Source organism: Paralichthys olivaceus, chromosome 18 (assembly GCF_024713975.1).
Source record: "Paralichthys olivaceus isolate ysfri-2021 chromosome 18, ASM2471397v2, whole genome shotgun sequence".
NCBI classification, from domain to species: Eukaryota; Metazoa; Chordata; class Actinopteri; order Pleuronectiformes; family Paralichthyidae; genus Paralichthys; species Paralichthys olivaceus.
Window position 1 is genome coordinate 8,737,726 of NC_091110.1, and position 24,152 is coordinate 8,761,877.

A 24,152-nucleotide genomic window follows, 5' to 3' on the forward strand; every position below is an offset into this window, starting at 1 on the left:
GTACATGCTCCAGTCTATACTGTGGACTCTACCTATTGGTGGAATGGGAGGGAAGCCGCCAGATTTCATCTCATCATGAGGAGAACACAGCTTCGTCTTCACCCCGCTGTCCTCGCTCAGATCTAAAACAGCAACAGGGCACACAGAATTACTCATTGATAACTTAAGTCAAATCTTAACAATCTCATATTCTAGGTAGCGGATTTACCTGTGTTTTCATTGCACATGTCAGAGTTGATGGGTAGATAGGCGAGGTATGTGTTTGGGTTCTGGTCTGGCGGTCTGGACACTATGAGATGCACCAGGCCTTTAGCTTTACGGATGGTGGTGACGGCCTTAGTGTGGGACACACCTGTCATTAGTTCTTCATTCACCTACAAGAAATGATTAAAACCTTTAAGAGAGGGCTGTGAATTTTAAGATGGGATAATCCTTTAAGGACGTTTGCTGTGTTACAGCATCAAAGAAACTAAAAATTGACATCAGAAAAGTAATAGTAAGTAAACATGCTATATAACATGTTTTTAAATGTTGAGCAGCAAATGTGGAACATCACTCACTTTCAGCAGCCTGTCTCCCACTTGCAGTTCGCCTGAGGACTCTGCTATCCCTCCTGGAGTGATGGATTTCACAAAGATCCCCCTCTCCCCTCCGATCACAGAGAAACCCAGACCTCCGGCCTGCGGCTTGTCCAGATCCAGCTCTATTATTTCCTCCTGCACATTACACAACCATATATGATCCCCTTGAGTTCATGATTCAAAACTGAGCAAAACATGCCAGCAAACCTTAGATTCATGCCAACAGCCCTGATTTTAATGAAAGTGATCAAAGTATTTATGAAATAAGAATATTTATCTTGTCATGCATGTTTCGACCAACATGTATTTATCTTGGCTTTATCACTGTCATCCTTCGCTATAGACACACCAACAACTTTTCTAACCCCTTGCTTGGAGTTATAAACAGTTATAACAATAAACAGAAGAAAGTTTGAATTTAAATATGGCAACAGAATTTAATACACAATGAATATACTTTAAGAAAATAAAACTCTTAATTTAAACCCACCTCTAAGGGACAAAGTGCTGCAAGACACTCTGTATCTCTTGAGTCTTCCCCTTTAAGAAAACCTTTAATAGAAAATAGTGTTGTCATCATATGCAAAATTAAAATGTCACAGATGCCACATTGAGGGGAGAAACGTACCATTCATGCTGGATGAAACTTTGGGGTTGATGTTGTCCAGAAAATAGAAACTTTTCTGTTCAGGAAAAACAGGCTTTCCATCCCTTTAAGCCAGAAGAAAAAAGACAAGTTATTTAAATAATGGCACGTTAAGTATCTTCAGCTAAAAGTAACCTCCTGTGATGCCTACACTAACTTAGGTTACACCTGTCTTTGTCTGTTGGTGCAGTTTACCTTGTGGCCTTGAGCGTTAGGTCGTCGAGGGAGAGCTCCAGCAGCCTCTCGTTCTCGCTGAGAGTCAGGTCCTGGGTGGGAGCACCGCTGATGTAGTGGATTAAATCTAGTGGCTTCAGGCTGCCTTCCTTGAAGGCCGGTGAACCTGGAAGGACGTCTTTTACAAACAAGACTCCATACACGCTGTCACTGCCGCCGTCCAGAACCAAACCTGGAGATTGGAAGGAGATTGGAGCAGTTTAGACTTAAAGCCAGACCAATAAACAGTGGACATATGGAGCCTTGATTTTGGGCTGTTACTTACCCAGTGGTTCTAGGTTGTCCTTGAAACAAATGTCTGGCAGCAAGTGGGCTTCAATGGGGGGTTTGGGAGCCTCCAGGACCCTCCCCACCGTTAAATCAACTACCCGAGGTGCAGCACGCACAAGGTTGACCACTTCAGTGTGACCCATGTTACTCACATCTGTGTCGTTCACCTGCAGATAAATAAAGGATTCATTTATTATGGATGTACACATATAGTATTGTGGAAAAACTTTTTTTGCTTTCTTGCTTGGAGTTAGATATGAAGATTGATATCACTCTAATGTCGGAATGCTAAACACAGAGCTAGAATTGCTTAGACTAGTTTAAAGAACATCAGCACTGTGGACTGTATATAAAGATGGACGACACAGCTTCACTTCCTCCCACTATCCAGAAATGAAGCCAAAATATCCAAAATTAGCACCTTTACACTTTAATGATTAATGGTTTATTTACAGTCATACACACTCTTTGGGTAAAATGAACGAGGGGTAAGTAAGTAATTCGTACCATAATCATTCTGTCTCCAGGCCTGAGTCTTCCATCTCCCTTGGCTGGATCCTGGACAATGTCATGGATGTAACAGCCATGATCATTACCTTTGGTGAGGGTGAAGCCCAAGCTGCCCTTTTCTGACTTCATCAGGGACACATTCAGCTCAACCTCCTAACAACAGAGAGGAATCTAGGTTACTGGAATAAGTAAAACTCATAATGTTTCGATGCACATTGTAGTTGAACATTTTCTTTCACTCATCACAACAGTCTACTTCTGTTCTTACCGGAACAAACTCCTCTATGTCCTGTCCATTGCCAGACATGGTGAGGTTTAAGGGCAGAGGCAGTGGAGGAGGTAGTGGATCTGGGCTTGGGGCAGAGCGGGAGGACATCATTGGTAGGGAGGGTGACTCCAGATCAGCTGTGACAGGGGATGACGGATGCCTGTGAAAATAACCACAAAGACAATTTCATATAACATTCCAGAATATCTATCAACACAAATGATATGAACATCAATCCAACACTGTTCAGGTACCTGTTACTGAGGTCTGATCTTTTCATTTGCATGTTTGGGGAGTAGAAGGCTGAGTGAACGTCCTCGTCCAGGTGACCAGTGCTGTCGTAGCGTCCCAGGTTGCTGCTGGGGGTGTGGTAGACGCTCTGCTCCCATGTCTGCCTGCTGTTCTCTATGGTGCTCGGACTGAAGGCTTCCTCCACCTCCTCATCCCCGTCAGTGCTGTCGCTGTAGCTGTTACGTCTGCCGGGGGTTTTGATTAGCAGCCTCTCCAGGGCGTCCTCCACGGGGCCCTGATTACTCTTGGCCTGCAGAGCCGGAGGAGAGGCCGTCCTGCCTATGCTGGGACTGGGCTCTACCTGTGTCAACACCTGCTTTCGGGGTGATGGCATGGGTGTCTGAGGGGAAATAAATAAATGACATTTAAACTAGGTTTTGAGCAACTGGTGATGCTTGAAAGTTTAACATAGTAGTAAGGGATAAAAATAATATAATTCACTGACTCACCACGGCTGAAGTGTCCATCTCAGGAAGAACACCATGTTCAGGTCTACAGAGGAGTAAATTCACCTCCTGACCTGTTCCTCGCAAAGCTGATATCACCTCCTACGTGCAGATAAACACAATTCCAAATTAATTATCACACAACCCTTAATTCTATTACAGCTGTGACGCAGAGGGATTAGCCGGCGTACGTACATGTTGTGAGAGTCCTTTCAGGGGCGTTTTATTGACCCGCATGATGATGTCGCCCACATTGATGCGACCGCTCTCTGCGGCCGGTTGACCAGGAAATAGCTTTTTAACCCGCACCATACTCGAGCCGGGTGGTTCTTCAGGGATGTTCTCCTCTCGACTAAAACTGAAGCCCAGACCTGACGTGTTCTTCAGGAGACGAACCTCAAACACGTTGTCTGGGGAGACAAGGACACAAATCAAAAATCAGACTGTAAGAAAATTGTGAATGTTGATGAGCACTCCTGGACGGGTAGAAACATTTAATGCAACTATTCAGAGAGGCTGCTGTGTAAAGTGCAGATCAGAACCTATTTAATAGTTACTATACAGTTTCCAAAGAGTGAGTCGCTATAACTCAAAAACACACACATCAAGTATTTTTCTGTAGGTGACAGATTTTCCTCCTGACACAAAACTACTCATCACACAAATCTCAACTTAATGTAATAGGTTAAAAGCAATGTTTTTCTCAATCCATTGACTCAGTCTTGAGGCAATTTCTCACAATGATATCAACAACAGTCCATTAGTACTATTAAGTATCTACTAACTACTCCCTTTGAGTGCACTGTAACAACCCTGTCACCTCACCTTGTGTGATAAAGCTGTACTCTGGTTTCTCTTTGACCTCCGGTGGCTGCTCTCTGTTCTTGGTCTGTTCTATGTTGCTGCCGGCACGAGGTGAACTGCGCTGAGGTGTGAGGGGTGTGTGGATTCTGTCTGCAGGCGGGTGACCCTTCTCCAGCAGCAAGTGCACTGTCTGAGGGAGGAAACGTTTTACGCTGTGTTACTGACCAGCCGGTGGTGAATGAACAGCTTGTGGGGAAGACACTCAATGTAAATGTCATGGCTCACCTGCCCAGTGTCTCTGAGAGCCTCTACCGCCTGCTGATGAGTGGCTCCCTCCAGACTCCTTCCATTGACGGCCACCACACGGTCACCTGAGTACGTGACAGACGCAGAGCGGTTACAGCAACTAGTTTTACTGAACAACAGCGCCCCCTGTAGCCACATGTGCTGATTAATTCTGTTGGGCTTCGTGTCTGAGTGGTTTTTATATGGAGAAAAAAAAAAAGATCATCAAAGCCTGACTGTGTAGTCTCACTCACTGTGGATGATACTAATGATTCTCCGTTTCCTGAACTAGAAAAGCGGCCGATTTAAAAAAATACACCAAAAGAATTCTTCATATTTAAAAAGTTCCCTCAATGAATATTGGAGAAAAATGCTGTTTTTTAACGACACCGTTTTTTTCCTCTCATCTACAGTTGAGCATTTCTCTTCAACTTGCTGGACCTGATTCTGACAGTAAAAACTGCGACTATATGTCAGTTCCACATTTCTCACAGGAGATCATACCCACTCAACAAAGTTGCATAGAGCAAGAACAGATGCTCAGGGTGAAGAGTGGAAATGACAGCGGCACAATTCTCCCCATTCCAAGTCAGTGAACCATCAAAATAAAAAGTTGCATTGAGGTGCTCTCAGACACAAAAAGTATTTTTCATAATTATCTGTGACATGAGTGTCCATGCTCTTACCTTTCTGTATCCTTCCATCGTGCTCTGCTGCACCTTTCGGAATGATGGCTTTGACGTAGATGCCTCCATGACGAACGGTTGTGTTGACTCCACCCTGAGAAACAACAGACGACTCTTAGTCTAGTAGACAAGACAAATTAGTTGGACTTGTATTTTCTATGGGGGTTGATATGAGGTGTGGAGGGTTTCGTTTCATTTGCTATGTGATAAATGCTTTGTCTTTACTGTTGGTTCTAGAGTATGAATTTGGTTTATTAGAGAACCTTATATTGCAGAAATATTATAAAGAAAATATCGACCAAATAAACATTTCCTGGAAGTTGCTGTAGTATAGTGATTTATATTTTGTGCATATGTTTGTGGACTTAACCACAGATCAGGGTTTGTATTTATGAATAACTGACTGATTTTGGTAGCATTCGCAAGTGCTGACATTTCTGACAGCTACTGGTGTGTCAGCTGCTTCATTACCTCTATAAACAGATTTTGCATGGCAATAAACGTTTCTGGTTTGACCAATCACGTTTGAGCAGTCCGTGTGGAGAGCAAAAGAGCAATGCAACGACTATCTGCTTTTCATTTTACCTGCGTTCCTAAGATCAGCTAAAATGTATAACACCTGTGTGGAGAAACGTTCGACTTGTGCGATACAATAAATTATAAACTTGGGCTCATCATTAAGGTAAAACTTGTTCCAACAGAATGAAAAATTATGTTTTCAGCAGCTGTTCTGTCCTGGTTTCCCCATTCACTCTGGCTGTCCTATTTCTTTGAGGACAAGAATGTATCTTACATTAACATGTCAAAAAAGTGACTTAATGGCTGAAAACATGGTTAAAAACCGGCATACTTCAAATAACTTGGTAATGACCCTACTTAAAATATTCACAGATAGCCTCAAGTGCCAGGAACCATAATGTTGCTTTTTTAAACCTTGTTGACAACCAACATGGTTATTTATGTTGTGCTTTGGTTGTATTTTCTAATTACCCCTAATGCAACAGTTTAACAAAGCGTTTATCATTTCACAAGTATGAAGTAAGTTGTAAATTAAATCCACTGTGATGTTACTGACAAGATCACTGAGGTTAAATCTAAATGATCAGAGATGATGTTAACTTTGCAATTCAGTGCCCATTTAGTTTTGATAATCTTGAGGTGAATTTCATGTTTAGTTTTCAGTGACTGTATTGCTGATGCAACACAGATCTCAATCAGTAATTATTCTGAACACAAACACAAATCTAACAGCAATCCTGGTCTGAAGACACAGTCGAGTGATTTGTTATGGAGTAAATTAATCCTTGCTGATCAATACAGCCTTGAAAATCTGTTAAAAAGAAACGATGTTAGTGGCGTATTAGTGGCAAAGCTCTTTGGAGTTAGTAAGCAGCTATAAGAAAGCTCACTAATGTTGAAACTGTCTACGGTCCTCGCTGTGAATGTGACTTTTAATATCTTATTGATTAAAAACATAAAGGTGCAATGCAAAATTAGTTTGATGGACAAATATTCTAACAAGAGTTTCTAGATCTGACTACACCCACCGTTACAAAAGCAAACCAAGCAACATTTAAACACCTTCACAAAGGCGCACAGAAACACAAAAGTGACAAAATGAGGAGGGAAAGGGGGAAAAACAAAAGAGGGTGAAAACCTTGCCGAACAGTACCGTGACACTTATGCCCAGGCTGCTGTCTTTTTTCGACAGCTCAATGTCAAATAGTTCTCCTGGACGGAGACTATTGACCCCTGGGGCATTACCATTTAAATTTTCCATGATGTGTTCCTGCAAACAGAGAACAGGGCATTAAGTGGAATTATCACAAGCTGCAACATGCAGAAAGAAACAAGGGATGAAGGGGGAGTGAGAAAGTTGAACTGCATAACGAGCAGATAATACATTCAGGGTAAGACATGCAGTGTTCAGCTAACAAACTGCCTCGCATTGACATTGTGAATGCAATGATAGGCGGAGTTTATATACAACAGGCAGTTAGTTGTGCCAAGCATCTGACAGGTAATGTGTGATGCTTGTTTACAGAAGAACCATTTTTCTCCTATTCCATTGACAAAACTTGATTTTTATTTGCTCCACCAGGATAAAAAAAAAAGTTTTGAATTGTCCTTAACAGACACATATCCGTGTAAGATAAAATGTATAACAATGAATGGGCTCACCTTTTTGACTTTGAGTTTCTCTTGACTACTGGAATATGTCTCCTCATCCATGTCTGAATCCCCCCAGTCAGAGTGCTCGAAAACTTTGGGAGCTTCTAAAACTTTGACAGCTTTTCTAGTTTTGGGAGGCAGAGCCGGCGGCGCAGGATCTACGTCCATGTTAGGTTCTGGTCTGTGATGTTCGGCAGTGGATGCAGCTGTGGCAACAGCGGCAACTCTATCTAGGCACTTCTGAACTCCGTTAACAGGAGGCTGGCTGATTTTAGCAAAAGCGCTCATCCTGGAGTCCTGAGAACTGAGGCTGGGATGCTGGGTGACCGTGGACGAGGCAGCTGATGGTGGATCAGGACTATAGCGTGGAGGGCTGGGGCTTCTTGTTTCCATCTGCTCCTCTGACGAGATATCAACGTCTAGTTCTCGTCTCTTGGCAGAATTAGGTGCAGTCAGTGAAGACTTGGCCTGGAAAGGGACATGGCCTGAAGAAGAATCTGTTAAAATGAAGATCAAGAAGAACCATTTTAGATGCCAGGAGTAAAAGTAAGAGATGCACTCCTTACATGACAACAAGAAACAACTATGATACAGATCTTTACTAACAATTCATTCATGTCCCTGCTTTTACCTTTGTAGAGCCTCTCCTTGGGCTGTGACACCACCAGAGTAATGTCATCTGGAGCTTTCTGAAGGATTTCAAGCGTGGAGGCGTGAGAGAGCCCGTCTAGGTTGAATTCGTTCACAGAGATCAACCGGTCACCTGCGTCAACATTACAGCTGTCACTTGCATGGAAGACAAATCAGTGCCGCAAGACAGAAAAGCACTTAACATTATCACAGCAAAAAACTAGAATGCATTCTTCCAACAATGACAAATAGTCCCATTAAATTTAATCAAATTGAACACACTCATAAATATTATGTGAATAAATGTGACTGATTTTATACTGGGATACTGGGAAATCTGTGAAAATGTTTAAAAAAAAATGTTATGGGAAAACTAAATCCTGTACTGGATCTGCACCAAAATTAAATGGGTTCTTCCCTGAGCCATACCACATCCTTCGCCAAGATTTTGCATTAGCTTGCTTACAAATCAACCAACACATAAATGGACAAAAGCTAAACCATAATCTCCTTGATTTAGGAGAGCGAGGGTGACAGAGCACAGGCCTACCAGGTTTGAGACACCCATTGACGTCAGCAGGACCCCCAGGAGTAATGGAGCTAATGATGGTACCAAGATCCATACGACCAGAGTTCTCCCCTCCAACAACCTGAAACCCTGGAGAGCACATACAAGCATAAACCGGTATAAACACACACACATACACACAATGTTCACAATCTCAAACACAAAATATCAGGGGAAAACAAAAGATTGAGTTGTTTATGAAAATGCATTTATGGTTCGTCCTTACCTAGGCCATATTTCACATCTTTCTTCAGGTTTACAGTTGTTATCTCTCTCTCTGGGGACGGTAAGGCATTGAGCTTTTTCATGAGTGAATCTGTGCAAAGCAAAGACACATGGCATTTACTGGGAAATGCCATAAATGCATTGCATGAGCTCAGTCGAATTCGACTGAGGCATATGGCAACGAAAATATGGTGAATTAATTTCATCAAAGGATTTACGGTAGGCCACTCAGAGAGCATTAGAGTATGTGCACTGTAATAATTAATCAGCCCAGACAGGCATACAGTGAGGCTGAAGGGCCCCTACTTTAGAACCATTGGCTAATGGGCCTGAAAAGATGGTCTAAGCTTGGATGAAAGGGAAGGTCGCGAGTTCACTGCCAAGTATGAAGCTATTAAATGGTGGGAGCGGGGCCAGAGTTCAGTTCCAAAGGCAGGCTGCACCGAGCGGACAGAGACTTAATTCTAAAATTACGTAACTGTGGTTTAGGGGTCTTTTTTGGGTTCGCATATCCGTACTTGGCTGTGCCGCCATCAACATATGGTTCAACAGATTGACGGGGAGGATTAAGAATGTTACAAAATGAGTGACGGTGGAGAGTGGTGGGTAATACAAATTTGAATACCTACCATTAACAGAAGCTGGGGTTGAGGGGGGGGCAGAGGAGCTGTTCATACTGAACCCTGGAAGAAGAACACAAGGGATCAGCAAGGGATCAGCAAGGCTTTTGTGCACTACACAAAACAATGACAACTGCATGTTTCTCTCTGACAATTTATGGGCAATAACATAAGTGTCTTTTGTTTAAGGGTGATCTACTAGCAAGTAATTATTTCCTGGTTTCCATAATAAAGATCTTAGAGATCTTAAAGATCTTACTTTCATTAGATTTCAGAACTTTTTGATTAACTGAAGTCTTTATAAGGTCAACAGCATTTGATGAAGCATTTTCAGAAATCGTCAGCTAAAGCTGCACAGAATGACTCCTGTTGAAGTACAATATATTTTTAACTGCCCCTGAGTCTTTACCAGAAGTACCACCGACTACTGCTACATGAAATAGATTTATATGAGATGACTTCTGGTAGGAACTCTACACAACAACAAGCTTCCCCAGTGAAAAGCATCATTCCAAACAGGTGAGCATCCTTACCTACTACATAAGCTTGGCCACTGTCCTCTATGGAAGAAGAGTCAGATTCTTTTTTGGACATGCTGAGGCTCCAGGCCGGGCTGCTGTAGGATGCTGTTCCGTATGACCTGAGAGGGAGACACCGAGCAAGAGGAGACAATTTAGCTCAAGGGGGAAACTTTCCTCACTGAAAGATAGAGGAATCAAAAGGAAATTAGTAATAATGTTGAGGTCTGTAAAATGTTTTATGCACAGAATCTGACTGCATTAAAAATCCCACGTCATCTGTAAAATTGACACCAGAGGGAGCAACTGGCGTAAAAAAACATGTTTGTTATTGATGACAATAAGATCACACACAGGTAAGCACAACAACACAGACACAGGAGCATATCTGGACAAACACACATACACACACACAAACCTCCAGAGGTTTAATTAGAGGGAGAGTTCTCTGTGTCTCTGTAGTGTACAACAGAAGTAAAGCCCTGGTAACGAGTCTTAACTTAGTAACCTCTGTCCTGAAGTGAGCTTGGAGACTGCGAATGTAAAAACTTCACTGGTGGACGACTAATAGGAACAAGTGAAGTAAAAACAGCTTAACTTTAGATGGAGGAGAAAACAGTTACATAGCAAAGAAGTCTGACATTATAGTCAGTGCTACTGTCTTCATATATACTTGTGTATTTGGACATCAATCACTTTACTTCTCTAAACTCACTTGTCCTGTCCCTGCATCAGGGAGTCAGTGTCTGAGCTGGCTCGCTGGTGTTGCTGGAAGTGAGGAGCCACTTGGTTGGGCTGTGGCTGACTCTGTCCACGATATGACTCTGCCACTCGGTGCTCTGGAGACTCCGGCATCTGTCCGAGGTTGTGGTGAGAGCGGCTCATTGTTCGTGGGTTGGAAAGGGATGTGGAAGCCACGGGATTGAAACCCGGAAAGCAAAGTTTGTCTTGGACAATTATCTGGCCGGACGGCGCCTTGTTGAGGGCCACCTCCGAGTACGATATCCTCTTCAGTTGGTCTGGGTTGGAGCGCGTTGATAAGGTGGGGGCCAGACTGCCTGAGCTCACCGTCCGCCCCACGGAGTCTCCACTGCGATGGTCAAGAGACTGCTGCAGAATGCTCAGGGGGGAGTTCTCTGATTAACAGGAAGGACATGCAAACCATTCAAAATCACATCTTAATATATCAATGTAGAAAGCATTCTGAGCAGTACTGACCTATAAACTGGTAATTAAATCAGTTTTCTGGATATATACATCTTAATCATTACGGCTAAGTCTCGACCAAAGACTGTATAAAAGATGGACGATGTGATAGCTCTTAAAAGTGAAGCCAAATCATATTGACCTGCTGGCTGGCTGCAATATAGTTCAAAAACCTAACCCAGGTCTCAGTATAACCATCAAAACCAAGAAATGCACCATCGAAAAGAGGAACCATCACTTTAATATCAACTAAACGTGTTTGATGTAAATCTTTGTATGTCGGGAATTTAAAAGTGATTCATTTTTTCCTTTTTCACTCTGGGGTCTGCATTATGAATGTTTCTCTCTGATTATTTAAGTAACTTCTTATTAAAATGATATTTACAGGTGTCTGAGCCGTGAGTTCTGTTGTGTATCTCCTACCTAAGTCCTGCAGCTCCTGGTTGTTTTGGCGGGCCTTCATCTGCAGGTGGAACTTGTGCTGATCAGAGCAGAGCTGGAGCAGATACTGACACGTCTTGTTGCTGTCTGTCTGAAACAGATGCTTAATCCCATCTGATGTGTTCTGCAGGCAAACCTTCTTTTTCTTCAGGGAGACAAGTAAAACACATGAATGAAAGGGAGGACAGACTAAACTCATTTACAGTGAATAAATTGCATGTACAGCAGAGTGGCACAGTTTTCTTTTATGATAACAGACGGGTACATACTGCAAAGGAAATCTTTTTCGTATCCCTCCAGGGGAACCTTAGCACAGGGGTACGGTTTCCGTTAAGGACTTCAAAGATGAGCACCCCTTTGGAAAAGACACCCAGCATGATGCCTGTCTGAGACCTCTTCTCAGGGAGCACCCGATGAAAGTGGACTCCATACTCTGTCAGCCTCTGGCTCACCTTTAGGACGACAAATATAGGGAGTCTTAAATTCTCAACCCACAGTGCTGGGATATATTACATGAAATACTATATCTTTTAAGGGTTTTTTTCATTGGGTCAGTAATCCAATATATACAATACGATGGTGTTCAGTGCCATGAATCGAATAGAGCTCTTTAAGAAGCCTGTAAAGTTCAGTAACACAATATGAAAAGACCGAATAAATGCAATAGCTACTTTTGTTTTCAATAGACACTAAAATTTATTTTTTATTTTGCTGCCAGATTTAACTCCTTCCTGAAACACCTGCAATTCAGTGCACTTGAAACTTTCATCATGTTAGTAACAAAATAAGCAGTACTGCTGAAAACACTACACAACAAATGAGAAGTGTAGCAATAACTGAGAACATATTAGGACTTGTCAAAAACATTGATTCCTGTATATTTAGTTTTGCTAACCTCAATGAATTCAGACTCTGCCTCTGACTCAGACGCTCCGTAGTAGTTCCTGTGAAGTTTTGGCAGCTCCTCTCGGAGGGTCGTCTGGTCCACCTTGTCCAGGATGGATGCAGGCAGGTAGTGCTCCAGTCGGAAATAGGTCTTCCCGTGGAGCTAAGGCACAGACGTGGGAATATTCATTTGTTATTTCATGAATCTTATTTGAATTAAAACAATATTTAACCCTTATATTTTTTGTTTCTTTACTTATTTGCTCCAATAGTATACACTCTATATAATGATAAAAAATATTATTAGCTGATGAGATGCAAAATAAACATTTGGTACCTCTGGTTGGTAGTCACCGAATTCATTCTGCAGTGCCAGTGACGAAAGCACCATAGCATTCTCTATGTCACAGCGCATCCTCTCCTCCAAGATATCCTTCCGCAGCTGTAGATAGTACTGATGTTTGGTCATGGCATGCCTGTTAGCCACAGGAAATAAAGTTTATTTTACAACGGACATGCCATCGTCAAAGTATAGTCTTCTATTACAAAGAAACCAGGACAGAGACTCACTGTATGAGGCTGATATCTTCAAGGAAGAATTTGATGCGTAAGAAAAGGTTAAAAGGCACGTCACTTTTCTTTTTCTTAGGATCCTCCTTCCATCCGTCTGGGGCCACTTTTGAGAGTTTGGCATCGGGGTCGACGAAGAAAAATTCTGTTTCTGCGATTGTAATTATTTGGATGAGAGAGTGGAGTTAGGTGTACGGTGTCAGAATGAAGGGAAATCAATCAGTGAGGTACTTGAGGCGTAGATTCAATTTTTTATGGAAATTAAAACACCATCAACCTCTGCACTTAACTACTCAAGTGACAGCTAATATGATTGATTTATAATCCCAGAATTTTAAACCTTAAATACATTTAATGATGTTTTCATGCACATGACTCTTTTCTTCTGTGAGAGTATCCAAGACTGAACTTACAGGGTGTAACTAATAATAACTGCAAAACACACATATGACCACCTCTAACCACAGGCGTACACAGGTACAACATACTGTACCTCTGAGGTATGCGAGGCCGAAGAGATGGTGTTCCACAAGCCCGATGTGGGCAACCACCATGTCAAGGACGTCTTTACACACCGCCTTGATGTCACAACTCAGCTCCAGCTTTTGGCCATTCAGCAGTACCACACCCACCTTTCTCTGCACGTCCTCTATCTTCCCACGTTTCTTGCGGGCAGAAAGAAAAAATGAGGGAGTGGTGAATTGTAAGGGGTAAATAAAGCAGCTCCTGTCACAACACCCATAGAGAACATTGGTTCTAAAAACAGATTTACATCCTCACCATTATTGAAGAGGGAACAGATAAGGCTACGCAGGGCTCGCTGGCCATCTTCACGAACTCAGGCCCAAGGAAGTTCTGTCATTGGTGCAAAGATAAAGAGCAACTGTCAAAGGGAGACCTTGTTTAACCAAAATGCTTTTTTTCGATTATTTTCAAAGCCATGTTTTCATATATTTAATATTCATATATGCAATTATGCCAACGGCTTGTGTTTCATCCTCGGTTGTGAATGCTGATCTAAGATACAAAACATCTGTGAAACATTTCACACTTCCTATCTTCATAGAAACACTCCTGGTTCAAACCAGTTCTATGAGCTGCCACTGTCACAAAACGTCAATGACAGCATCTCACATGATGCTTTTGTTGTGATGGCTTTCTGTTGTGCAGTCTTGCCAGCAGTGGAAGAGCAAGATTCCTTAATTCAGCTTAAATTTTTTATTTTTTTTTTTAAAAACTGGAAATCCCCCAATCCGACATTGCATCATTTTAACACTTCCCATAAAAACACTGCATTGAATGCAGCAAATATGTTAGTTAAATGCACCGCTAAAATCCGCAGAGAACACATTTGCAAAATTTGGGATAGCAGGTTGGATTAATCAGGCCGTATCCACAAAAACCCTGTACGTCCCACAACCCACATATTTGTAATTAACGTAAGGAGGCTGACGTGAATTATATCTTCCAGTCAGCAGTTTGCATTTACAGAACATTCAGAGAGAACAGTATTAACAACCAGGTTGCCAGTGAGCTCATGCAAATTAAAATTGTCCATTCATCATCAAATATTCCAACATAAACAAGCTTCAAGCAACTGAGAGTCATGCCTTGGATCCAGGGAGTTCCCACTGAAGAGTGTGTGTTGAAATTATGTCTTTTAACCACTTTCTGGAGTTCGCTGTCTCATGTGTGTGTAGTCAACTATCTCCATAGTTACTAAGAAAGTTTTGTGTATAAATAAAATGAATGCTGAATGGCCTGAGTAACGAAATGATCTTTTAAACTGACAACTCTATAAAGATATCTTTGTGTCGGTAATCCAAACATAATGAAACTATTTTACCATCAAATAACAGCTTTGAAATCTTTTTGATGGTACACTGACTTGTAATAAGGAGAATGGTGCCTCTGTCATTCCTACTCAGTGCCTCAAACTCCTGTTAACACAAATGTAACTGTGGAGAGAGGGAGAGATCTCCCATGAGAAGTGACTGACTGAATCAACGTCAATGGCTAAAACTGGCAAAATCAGGCCTGGTAAGTGTGAGAGTGGTGCCAAACTGTAGATGAGTGTTGACCATTACTGCTCAATATTCAGTGAGTAAACTTTTGAAAAAGTTTGGTGTGTTTTTATTTTAGTGACAGCACCTCCGGTACAGGAAGCAGGCATCATGAGGAATAGACATCATCTGTCTGTGCAGGCAGCGCACTGGTCAAGCAATTGCTAGGTTTTGTTTTCTATAAATGAAAAATGCTTATCCACTCAAAGTCTGAGCCAACAGAATTGCCACTTGTGGCTGCAGAAGCCAGTGTTGATCAGCAAAAGTTGCTTTAAGTCATGAGCTGTGCAGACCTTGGGTTTGCGGAGTGGCACAGAAGAGGTATAGAGGGGGTCTCGAAGATCGAGCATGGAGATGCGCGATGGGGCCAAGGGTTCGTCTGCGGGGTAGAGGTTGGCCCTGGACAGCCTGCTGGCCAGGTGGGCCTGGAGTCGCTGCACCTCCTCCTCCTGCTTCTGGAGGAGCAGCTCAGCGCCAGCCAGACCTTCATCAGCCCCTTCATACTGCCTGCAGGGAGGAGAGCAGAGGAGGGAGTGTGAGAACATTCTGATATTGTCAAAAAGCTGAATAAGAACAGCTGTTATCTGCAGATGTCTGTTTTTTGATGTGTGACACCTTGTGGGATTCTTCTTTTATTTGTTGTCTTCTTTTAAATTTGCCGACAGATTTAACGGTATCAATGAACAGAATGTGTTTACACATGAAAGACATCAAATACTACTATGACTACTAGTGCTCTGTGCTGTGGGACGGATTAAAAACTTGGATTTTTCTGTGAGCAGGCATGGCAACAGCAGGTCTGTAATGCCAGAGATTAGAGAAGACAGAGATTGCTGAATGTGGATGTCGCATTAGATGACCTCACTAGCGAAGCATGGTGATGACCCTGCTGTGCCGCACCGGCTGTGTGAGGAGCACACAGAACAGGTCGTACATTGGTGGCTCCCCTGCTCTGTTGGTCACATATGAACATTTAGATTCCAGACACACACACACAAACTCCCATGCAGTGGGGCAGATGGTGAAATTAACGCAATAACATTAACCACCCAGACTTAACAATGAAACCAGTTATTAAATCAGCCGTTACATAAGGCACATTAGTGCAGCGAGAAACAAACACCTGGTGCAGCCACTGCAGAGGCTTAATAATCTGCAGGGGAGGTGGGGATGGAGGATTTACATAAAGCCCCACACAAATATAACCAACCCGCTTTGAAAAATTCCATCGATTTTTCCATGTCCTTGGTTTATATTCCATTTCCTAAAAAGTATTTAGAAAAATAGATGTAGTAGCTGTTTAACAATCTCTGTGACATTAGGTTTTTTTTGCAAGTTAATATTATGTATTTTAAATACTATTTTTCCATGTATATTTATTAAGATATCTACAATGATTTGTATTTCTGTATTGTTGATAGATCACATGATTTGTTTCAAAAAGGATTGTGGGTATTTGAGATGGCAACTCTATCAGAAGGAAGAGCCTTGGTGCTGAAAACATCACAGGCGAATAAATCCCTTAACTAGAGCTTTAGGTTTGTGGGTTTTCTCTTTTTAACCATTTTCTTTAGGGAGAAAACACTGATGATGTGTTGTTAAATATCCACCTGTACACCCAGTGTACAGGTGTGTGTTACCTGTGCCTGTGTGTGTTGTGACTTGTCAGCGACAGGACATCGTGTTCAGAGGAAAGTGCCAGCTGGGAGCCAAACCGCCTCGCCTCACTCGGTTTCTTAGCTGAAAGAGACGTGGGAAAATGAGCTGTACACACAAACACGAAAAAGGAGGAAATTTTGTCTTCACATCAACACAATCATACACACACCCCTCTGGATGCAGACACCCAAACTGCTGCAAACGTACGTGCATGAACATGTGTTGAGGGAGGTGGAATACTGAAGGAAAATTAGGCCAAATCAGCGACACAAATTGCATCTCTGTTGCCTTTGTGTAGTAACTGTGTGTGAAACACCTCCGCTGCATTACTGCAACAGGATGTGTCAGACGGTACAAAAATATACTAAGTCAAGTACTGTCCCATCTAGTACATAACAAACCTTTTTGTGCCTTAAGAGCTATTACTTACTGCTTTTTCTTTTTGGAACATGATCAACATATATCAGCCATTCCCACTCGAAGGTTTAAACTCTTAACAGCTGTCTCAGCTCAGTGTCAAACTTCTTCATGCAATGGTGCAAAACATGACGACAGTGTTAAATGGCGTATAGGTGTTAGGTGAGCTTGAATAAACGTGCATTTGACCTTTGTCAGCTCTGTCTCCTTCTGCCCTGACAATTGTAAATATATTCATCTACTGGGTGCGGGTCTGGAATCATTATCAAAACAACAGCACGTCTGAGACCACATTAAAACTATCTACAAGAGTAAATACTGTTACAGTCCAGTTTCTCAGTGTGTGTGAAGTAAAATGGAAAATTCCTAACACCAGTGACACATTGTAGTACTAAACTTTCATGTGACTGCCAAGATGAGAAAGAACCTGGCCTGAAATTCACCCAAGAAACGGTGAGGACGCATCCAGAAGGTATCATGGCCAATTGCTGTGTCGAAAGGACTCTATGCTATTTAAATAGTTTGGGAATCTGGTCTGGAGGCCATAAGTCTCCCTGGGAGGAACTGGAGGGTGTTTCTGATCTGACAGCCTTGTTATTTCAAGATAGTGTTGGCAAAAAAGAGCAATGTTCATCATATAATGCAAATATTATATGTATGGTCCAACGCTGATCCTGTGGTAGTTGTTGCAGGATTTAAGATCAATAAAAGCATCAGGTCTCATGTTAGTAAGTCTTGAAGCCATGAGTTCCATTGAAAATATTTTAAAATAAAGACATAAAGAAACATCTCCCACTAACTATCACCTTATCTTAGACGTCTCTCTGGACCCTGATAACTTACCACACAATACACACTAACATTAGATCTCTGAATTCATCACGTTTCTTTTTCCCTTTCCCTTTACTTTGTTCCATTTGTTCATTTCAGCAGGACATTGGAAGACGGTGTATCCATTATCACAGTGTGCTGAGATATTACAGCATACATGACAACGGATATTGTTGGATACTTCAGTTGCTCAGTCTGGAAATATTTAATCTGAGCTGCAGCCATGGCTCTGTTTCCCACTTGAAATCGTAGAGCAGCTAAATGCTTCCCACACTCATCTGTGTTTGAAGTCTTGTTTATATTTATTGCGAGATTCTTATTATGCACTTAAAGCGAAGGTATTTAATCTTGTGCAATCCTGCATAAGTAAGGACATTATCTAATTCCTCTAATAGTACCAGGTGAAAGTCTGACAGCAGCTTTCTCTCTCGAGCTTCTTAAAATGAAGGCGGAGTGTTGCACCTCTTGGTTTCGAGCAGACAAAGCTCACCCTGTAGGGTTTGGCTCGTAAGACAGCAGGAAATCTGGCTTTGAGCATGACAGACAAGAGGAAGGTCCTGGTCAGTGGAGACAAAGAATAATTGATATCCCTTGCCAGGGGGTTCGAGTCTAGGGTTCGCAGCCCAGACTGCTGCTGGTTTACAAGTTAAATTCACTCACCGTCCCAGGTGTAAATCAGTCCTGCAATAGACTGGCTAAAGTCAAAATCAGCAGGGCTCCAGATCCACAGAAACACAAATGAGACCCATGTAGTCCAAGCAAGGCTGCTCTGTTTGTCTTATTAGTTTGTTGTTATATCAATGATACTACTGGACTCAAGCACTTTTGCTATTTTGAAAATCTTTGTTTTTTCATCTGTACTTCTGCTTCAAGCGCAGAACCAAAAGTGAGATATGTGGGTGTTCTTCTTAAAGTGCCTGTGCCTGAAACGTTACCTGGGGGATAATTCAAAAGTGTGTAGGACCTCGAATTGTGTGCAGACATTTCATTTCTTCTGGTTTTTGTTTGGTTGTGCGTGCTTTCGTATACTTTCTGCAATGTGTTTGTGTAGCTTTTGTCGCCTGTTGCTAAATGTTTGTACACACAAACCCACAGCATAGTTTGCCATATGTTGATAATAGAGTGTAACACCGACCAGCTCTGGTTCTGGAATTTATTATCATAGAAGTTTCAGAAAATCTTTATAAAGTTAGTTTTAAGCCTAGAACCAGACCTGGTAAGGGTTGAGTACACAATTATTTTAAGAGTGAAGGAACTACAGATCCCAGAAACCATGAATGATCCCATTCTGACAACATTCAACCCTTCAGTCTCTTTCCCTACAGAGAATGAATGTGACTTCCGGGACCACACTGTTTAGCTCTATAAATGAGACATGAGGCATATTTTACCTTGTCTGTAGTCTGGATCTGAGGAGGCCACCGAGGGGCTTTCACTGGATGAACTGTAATCACTGTGGTACCTCTGGTGGGTGTGGACCGGGTCTGAGGGGAAGACATTTGGAAAAAAACTCATAAAACACAAACCATGCAGCAGTTTGAGTAAATAATCGATGAAATAAGTAAATGAAACCAACATAACCTTCATGCACATTAGATGACTTGCAATGGTTACATGGACTCGTTTGCCGTTTGTTTGTGAGGGATGTTAAAATAAAGCCATTTGTTCTTAATCGTCGAACAACACAGAATTTTACAAAAACATTTTTCATGAGACTTGGACGACAAAAAGCTGACGAGCTACTGTTTCTTTTACAGGACTCTCTCTGTCACCTTTACCCCAAACCATCAGACTGAGACACACAGAGCAGGAATTAGTCATGCTGTTGGTAAACTAAAGGTGAAAGACATATGTAACTGCACTGGAAAGCAGCTTTGGCACAAATATATGCAGGCATGCCTCCTGTCGGGTTCACAGAGCTTTTTGTTGAGGGCGTAATCTCTTGTCTTGCTTGACTGGGTGAACCACAGCAAGTACAGACCAGCTCACCACAATCATTTACTCATCTCAGTGCACTGCCTCATCATCTCAATAATGTTGGTGCAACACAGGAAAAACAACACAAGCAAACATCCCAAAACAGTCTGAACCCAGATCAAATGGGCTGTGTGTTTCTCTGACTCGTTCATGGAACCTGAAAGTCCTGCTCCTTAGTATCAGCTGCATAGCTCAAATGAGTAACATTCCCCAGTCATTGCTCAGGCATTTAGGTCGGAACAGTTTCACAGTACAACAGTCTTCTCTTTGTGATGATGTCTATCTTATGTAAACATCATTAATAAAAAAAACTATCATGGCCCAGCAACATTTTTATTTTTACTAAGAAGGAGGAGGAGGGAGAGGAGGAGGAGTACTGGTCACCCAAAATAGAATTCCATCATCTGCTGGTTAGTGACTCACTGGTTCCTCGACTGCTTTAAAAGGTTCAGAGGAGCAGACTATGTTTTTACAATGACTGAGCTTTACCCATACCAGTTCAACGACATGGACAGTCACCTGCCCTGCACTGTCCACTACGCTGCTTAATGTGCACTTATAATGAATTTAGAGACCTAAAGGATGAAGTGGAATAAATAATGCAAAAATCAAGAAACTAATTTCTGTTCCAGCGAAACAGGAAAAATTAGTGAATTAAATCTATATTGTGTAGAAACCTTTCAAAGACAGAACATACAGGGAAACATACAGAAACATCAAATTAAGGCACTTCCACACATCTGCTAAACAGTCTGTATCACTGACTTCCACATTGCTAAAACGAGCGGGTGACTTTATTTAATATAATCACAACAAGTTTTACATTAAAAGAAAATTAACTCCCCCTCGGCAAAAATGATAGAAAAGATTCCATCTTTAGTACTAGTGTGTAAAATGGCCTTTTACAAACTCCGCTAAAACACTACTACCCACCTTGCTCTATCATTCATAGACATGACAGAGACGTATTTACATATCGGGTGTAACATGACCACAAATGTAACTCTTGTGAAACAAATGTTATGAATGTGGTCGTTTTTGGTCAAGCCATGAGAGTCTAATGTGGGCTTTAGTTGGTCTCAATTTCCTGAGAGTGAATCAGCATGTTTTGAGAAATCTTATTAAAAAATTAAATTAAATAAAAAAAAAAAAACAAGGATCAGCATTTCATCATGACCCTAAAACACCACACGACCCTCAAAGCAAATGGAGGAAGGAGAATCAGAGAGGGTCACAGCAAATTAGAGAGATTAACACAGAGGTTTTGCAGATAATGTTTGAGTGAGTGAGCGATGGGGCTAGATAAACATGTTCCGCATACCTCCTTCTCTGTGCTTCTCCACCACAGAATTCTCTTGTTTATTTACCAGGAAATATGAATAATCATGGAAGAAGATGAATAAAGATAAACTCTACGCCCTTAAATGAGTATGAATGGTAATGTACTAAGAATGTACTCATATAGGTCTATTGTCAAAAGACAGAGAAGAGGAGGATTGTCAGCAGGTTTTTGCAGCACTAATATGTAATGTGAATTTTAACTAACAGAGAGACCAGGGGCACTTTCAATCTAAAACCATTTTGCTTCGATTTTTTGAGCATGCAAGCTCGCAACAGTGAGCAATAGGCTTCGAGGTACATTTTCTCTCCCTCGGTGGGTGTATCAGAGGTGTTGCCTAGTCAGCGGTGATGTGAAAGTAAACCCTGCTTCATTAAAAAAAATGGTGCACACAATGGATTCTTAAGGTAAAATGCACCACTGATAATGTTTAAATGAAACGTTTTGCTAGGTTTTAGGCTTCGTTCTGGGCTGAACGCAGCTGAGGAGTTAATTTATACAGAAAACTTACTTCCTACTCAGCTCTATCATGTTTTTTACTCTGCATTTGAAATCAGACACACTTGCTGGAATGACCTGACCTTATCTCTCTTCTCCCTTTAACCTTATCTTCTTGTTACCTCTTCCATGACTGTGTTTCTTTAGCCCCTGTCTCTGTGAATCCTCAAATGAACTGTTACTTTGGCACCAGTTTTCTCTGAGAACATAAGCAGACTCTACAAGCTTTGCCTTTTTGTGGTGTTCAAGCTGAGAAGAGACACAAACTCGGACCATGAGGTTATTTAAATTCTGGTGGTCCCGGGGGGAAAGGAGGAACTCCCTTTAAAGCGTAGGATAATAGCTTACAGGAACCCCTCAAGTTTCCACAACGTTAACATGACTCAGAAGAAAAGAATAACATACAGTGTACAGTTGCAAATTTAAGTGCAGGAAAAAAATTCATTCCAGCATTTCTACATTTCTTGTGAAACTTTATAGCGTTTGTGTGAAACATTATTCATGATGTAAAAAAGTGTCAAGCAGCTGATTAAAATTGATCACAAAAGCTTTTTTATAAAATTCCTGGAAACACTCTATAATGTCTCCCGTTGTGGCCTCCGGAGTCAATGAACCAAATGTAACTATGAAAATTTGGGGGCAGTGCCTTTTGTGCGAAAACCTCCCCCTTCCCCCAGGGAAGCAGCAGTGCTCTGTGTTTGTTGTCCATGCTGGACCCGCCCCGGCCAAGAGCCACATGACCTTCTGCCAAGTGCCTGAAAAGTCCAATAACGTTAGGAATTCCCTCATCCGCTACGCATGACTCCAATTACAGTCGGTAGGTCTCTGAGGAAATTTTCTACCGATTGAAGCAACTTTGCAGCAAAAAAAAAAAGAAGGAGGGGGGGTGTGGAGGCCCCGGGTGAGACATGGGGACAAGATATAAACATGCCCATGCACACTCAGGCATGCACGCACACGACATTTAGTTATGTTCATGTAATCCATATACATACGGTTTAACATATCTTTAAAATACACACACGCACACACACAAAAGACAGAGAAGCAGTTGGGTGAAACCTGAGAGCACTGACCACTGCTGCGCCATCACTTTCCTGTAGAAAAGAACAGAAAAAAGTAAGAAAGAGGGAGAGAGAGAGGGAGAGAAAATAGGGGGGTCTCTGCCAAGTACATCCAGGCCCCGCAAATGGTCTGTCCTTAATTAGGCCCCATTCATATTATAGCAAAACAGAGCTGAGATGGAATATAACAATATTTTGCCTCAGTCTTTGTAGTGACTCTCAATCAGTTCAGATGGGATTAAACATTCCTCTTTGTCAGCATGAAGTCTAACATCAATCATAATTTCATATTAATTAGAAGATACTGACACAGAAAACAAACACAACCCTGTCAATCTTCTCAACACACACACACACACACACACACACACACACACACACACACACACACACACACACACACAGTGTGATAGGTTGGACATCATACAGGGGCTCCCCACCAATCCAATTTTCTTGCTCTGTCACTCTGCCAGTTGGAGAAGCTTGACTTATTTCTTTACACAATCATAAGGAGAAAAAAAACATAGCGTCCCTGATTAAAATCAGCAAATGGGAAGGGTTGGAAAGGAAGGAGTTGCTGAGGATAAAAAGCCACAGTTGAGGAAAAGAATGCCTGGATGGTGGTTTGGTCAGCATAAAAAAATAGATAAAATACATTGCCCTAAAGACTGGATGTTGGAGGGAGGTAGAGAATTGGGGGGGAGGAAAAGGAGGTAAAAGTCAGTGGCTCACTGTATGAAACCAGTAATACCTCATGCCCTGCAGACCCATGTAGCCACATGTGATTCTTTGCAAACAACTTGCCTGCATATGGAGACTTTACTAAGAATTCAATAAGCTCCTGTGGAAAACATAAAGCTCTTGGGGATGACTGCTGACATGTTTAACAATTGTGGGGTGGGGGTGTGTATGAGATTGTGTGTGCATGCATGTTTAGAATGTTTTTTTTTTTCTACCGTGTGTGTGTGTGTGTTATCAACTATATTTGTGTTTACAGCCATATTTTTAAAAAGAGAGGGACTTTGTTTTATAGCATGTGTGACAGTAAGCAACGGGCTAGAATTAAGCTGGCCTGTAATTAGAATTGACAATTTGCAGACCACTCTACCCGTGACTCATACATTCTGTCTAAACATTGCTGCCCAGCAATGATACTGCATTCGTGCCAGCATCCAGCTCCCATCCCACATGGTAGTTACAGATGGACACATAACCTGCAACGAGCCTGGGCGTCTGTCTGCTCACGTCATCCTTATCCATGTCACATTTTCACCTCTCAGACCAACCCAGCTGATGGCTCTCTGCATTCTCATTTCGCTCAACCAGCGTAATAAATTCATGTCACCACAATGTTTGTCAGTAGCCAGGTATGATTAATTTGGAAATTGTAAGGAGGATAACAGAAGAAGCATATTCACGACTGTTGTAGCCCAAGCACTACATGTTCT

General features: G+C 41.9%; 1 protein-coding gene across 3 annotated transcripts in view; it reads right to left on the reverse strand.

The window, feature by feature from the left end:
- The window catches only part of ptpn13 (protein tyrosine phosphatase non-receptor type 13), a 44,198-nt gene that overhangs the window by 3,341 nt on the left and 16,705 nt on the right, over positions 1-24,152 (reverse strand). Inside the window, exons 8-40 of one of the 3 annotated variants that reach the window (XM_020082098.2) lie at positions 19,218-19,310; positions 16,560-16,659; positions 15,213-15,426; positions 13,637-13,711; positions 13,350-13,521; positions 12,857-13,007; positions 12,624-12,762; positions 12,297-12,449; positions 11,671-11,853; positions 11,384-11,546; positions 10,470-10,890; positions 9,770-9,876; positions 9,246-9,299; positions 8,618-8,707; positions 8,374-8,481; positions 7,825-7,956; positions 7,203-7,690; positions 6,694-6,810; positions 5,022-5,115; positions 4,336-4,421; positions 4,072-4,240; positions 3,442-3,656; positions 3,250-3,348; positions 2,764-3,140; positions 2,510-2,669; positions 2,239-2,394; positions 1,727-1,898; positions 1,423-1,633; positions 1,210-1,292; positions 1,072-1,133; positions 561-716; positions 209-374; positions 33-122 (exon numbers count right to left, since the gene is read on the reverse strand). In XM_020082098.2, coding sequence (XP_019937657.2) covers positions 33-122; positions 209-374; positions 561-716; positions 1,072-1,133; positions 1,210-1,292; positions 1,423-1,633; positions 1,727-1,898; positions 2,239-2,394; positions 2,510-2,669; positions 2,764-3,140; positions 3,250-3,348; positions 3,442-3,656; positions 4,072-4,240; positions 4,336-4,421; positions 5,022-5,115; positions 6,694-6,810; positions 7,203-7,690; positions 7,825-7,956; positions 8,374-8,481; positions 8,618-8,707; positions 9,246-9,299; positions 9,770-9,876; positions 10,470-10,890; positions 11,384-11,546; positions 11,671-11,853; positions 12,297-12,449; positions 12,624-12,762; positions 12,857-13,007; positions 13,350-13,521; positions 13,637-13,711; positions 15,213-15,426; positions 16,560-16,659; positions 19,218-19,310 — 5,256 coding nt within the window. Of the gene's footprint in view, positions 1-32; positions 123-208; positions 375-560; positions 717-1,071; positions 1,134-1,209; positions 1,293-1,422; positions 1,634-1,726; positions 1,899-2,238; positions 2,395-2,509; positions 2,670-2,763; positions 3,141-3,249; positions 3,349-3,441; positions 3,657-4,071; positions 4,241-4,335; positions 4,422-5,021; positions 5,116-6,678; positions 6,811-7,202; positions 7,691-7,824; positions 7,957-8,373; positions 8,482-8,617; positions 8,708-9,245; positions 9,300-9,769; positions 9,877-10,469; positions 10,891-11,383; positions 11,547-11,670; positions 11,854-12,296; positions 12,450-12,623; positions 12,763-12,856; positions 13,008-13,349; positions 13,522-13,636; positions 13,712-15,212; positions 15,427-16,559; positions 16,660-19,217; positions 19,311-24,152 lie in introns of all 3 variants that reach the window. The other 2 variants (XM_020082097.2, XM_020082099.2) reach the window with 2 other exon arrangements.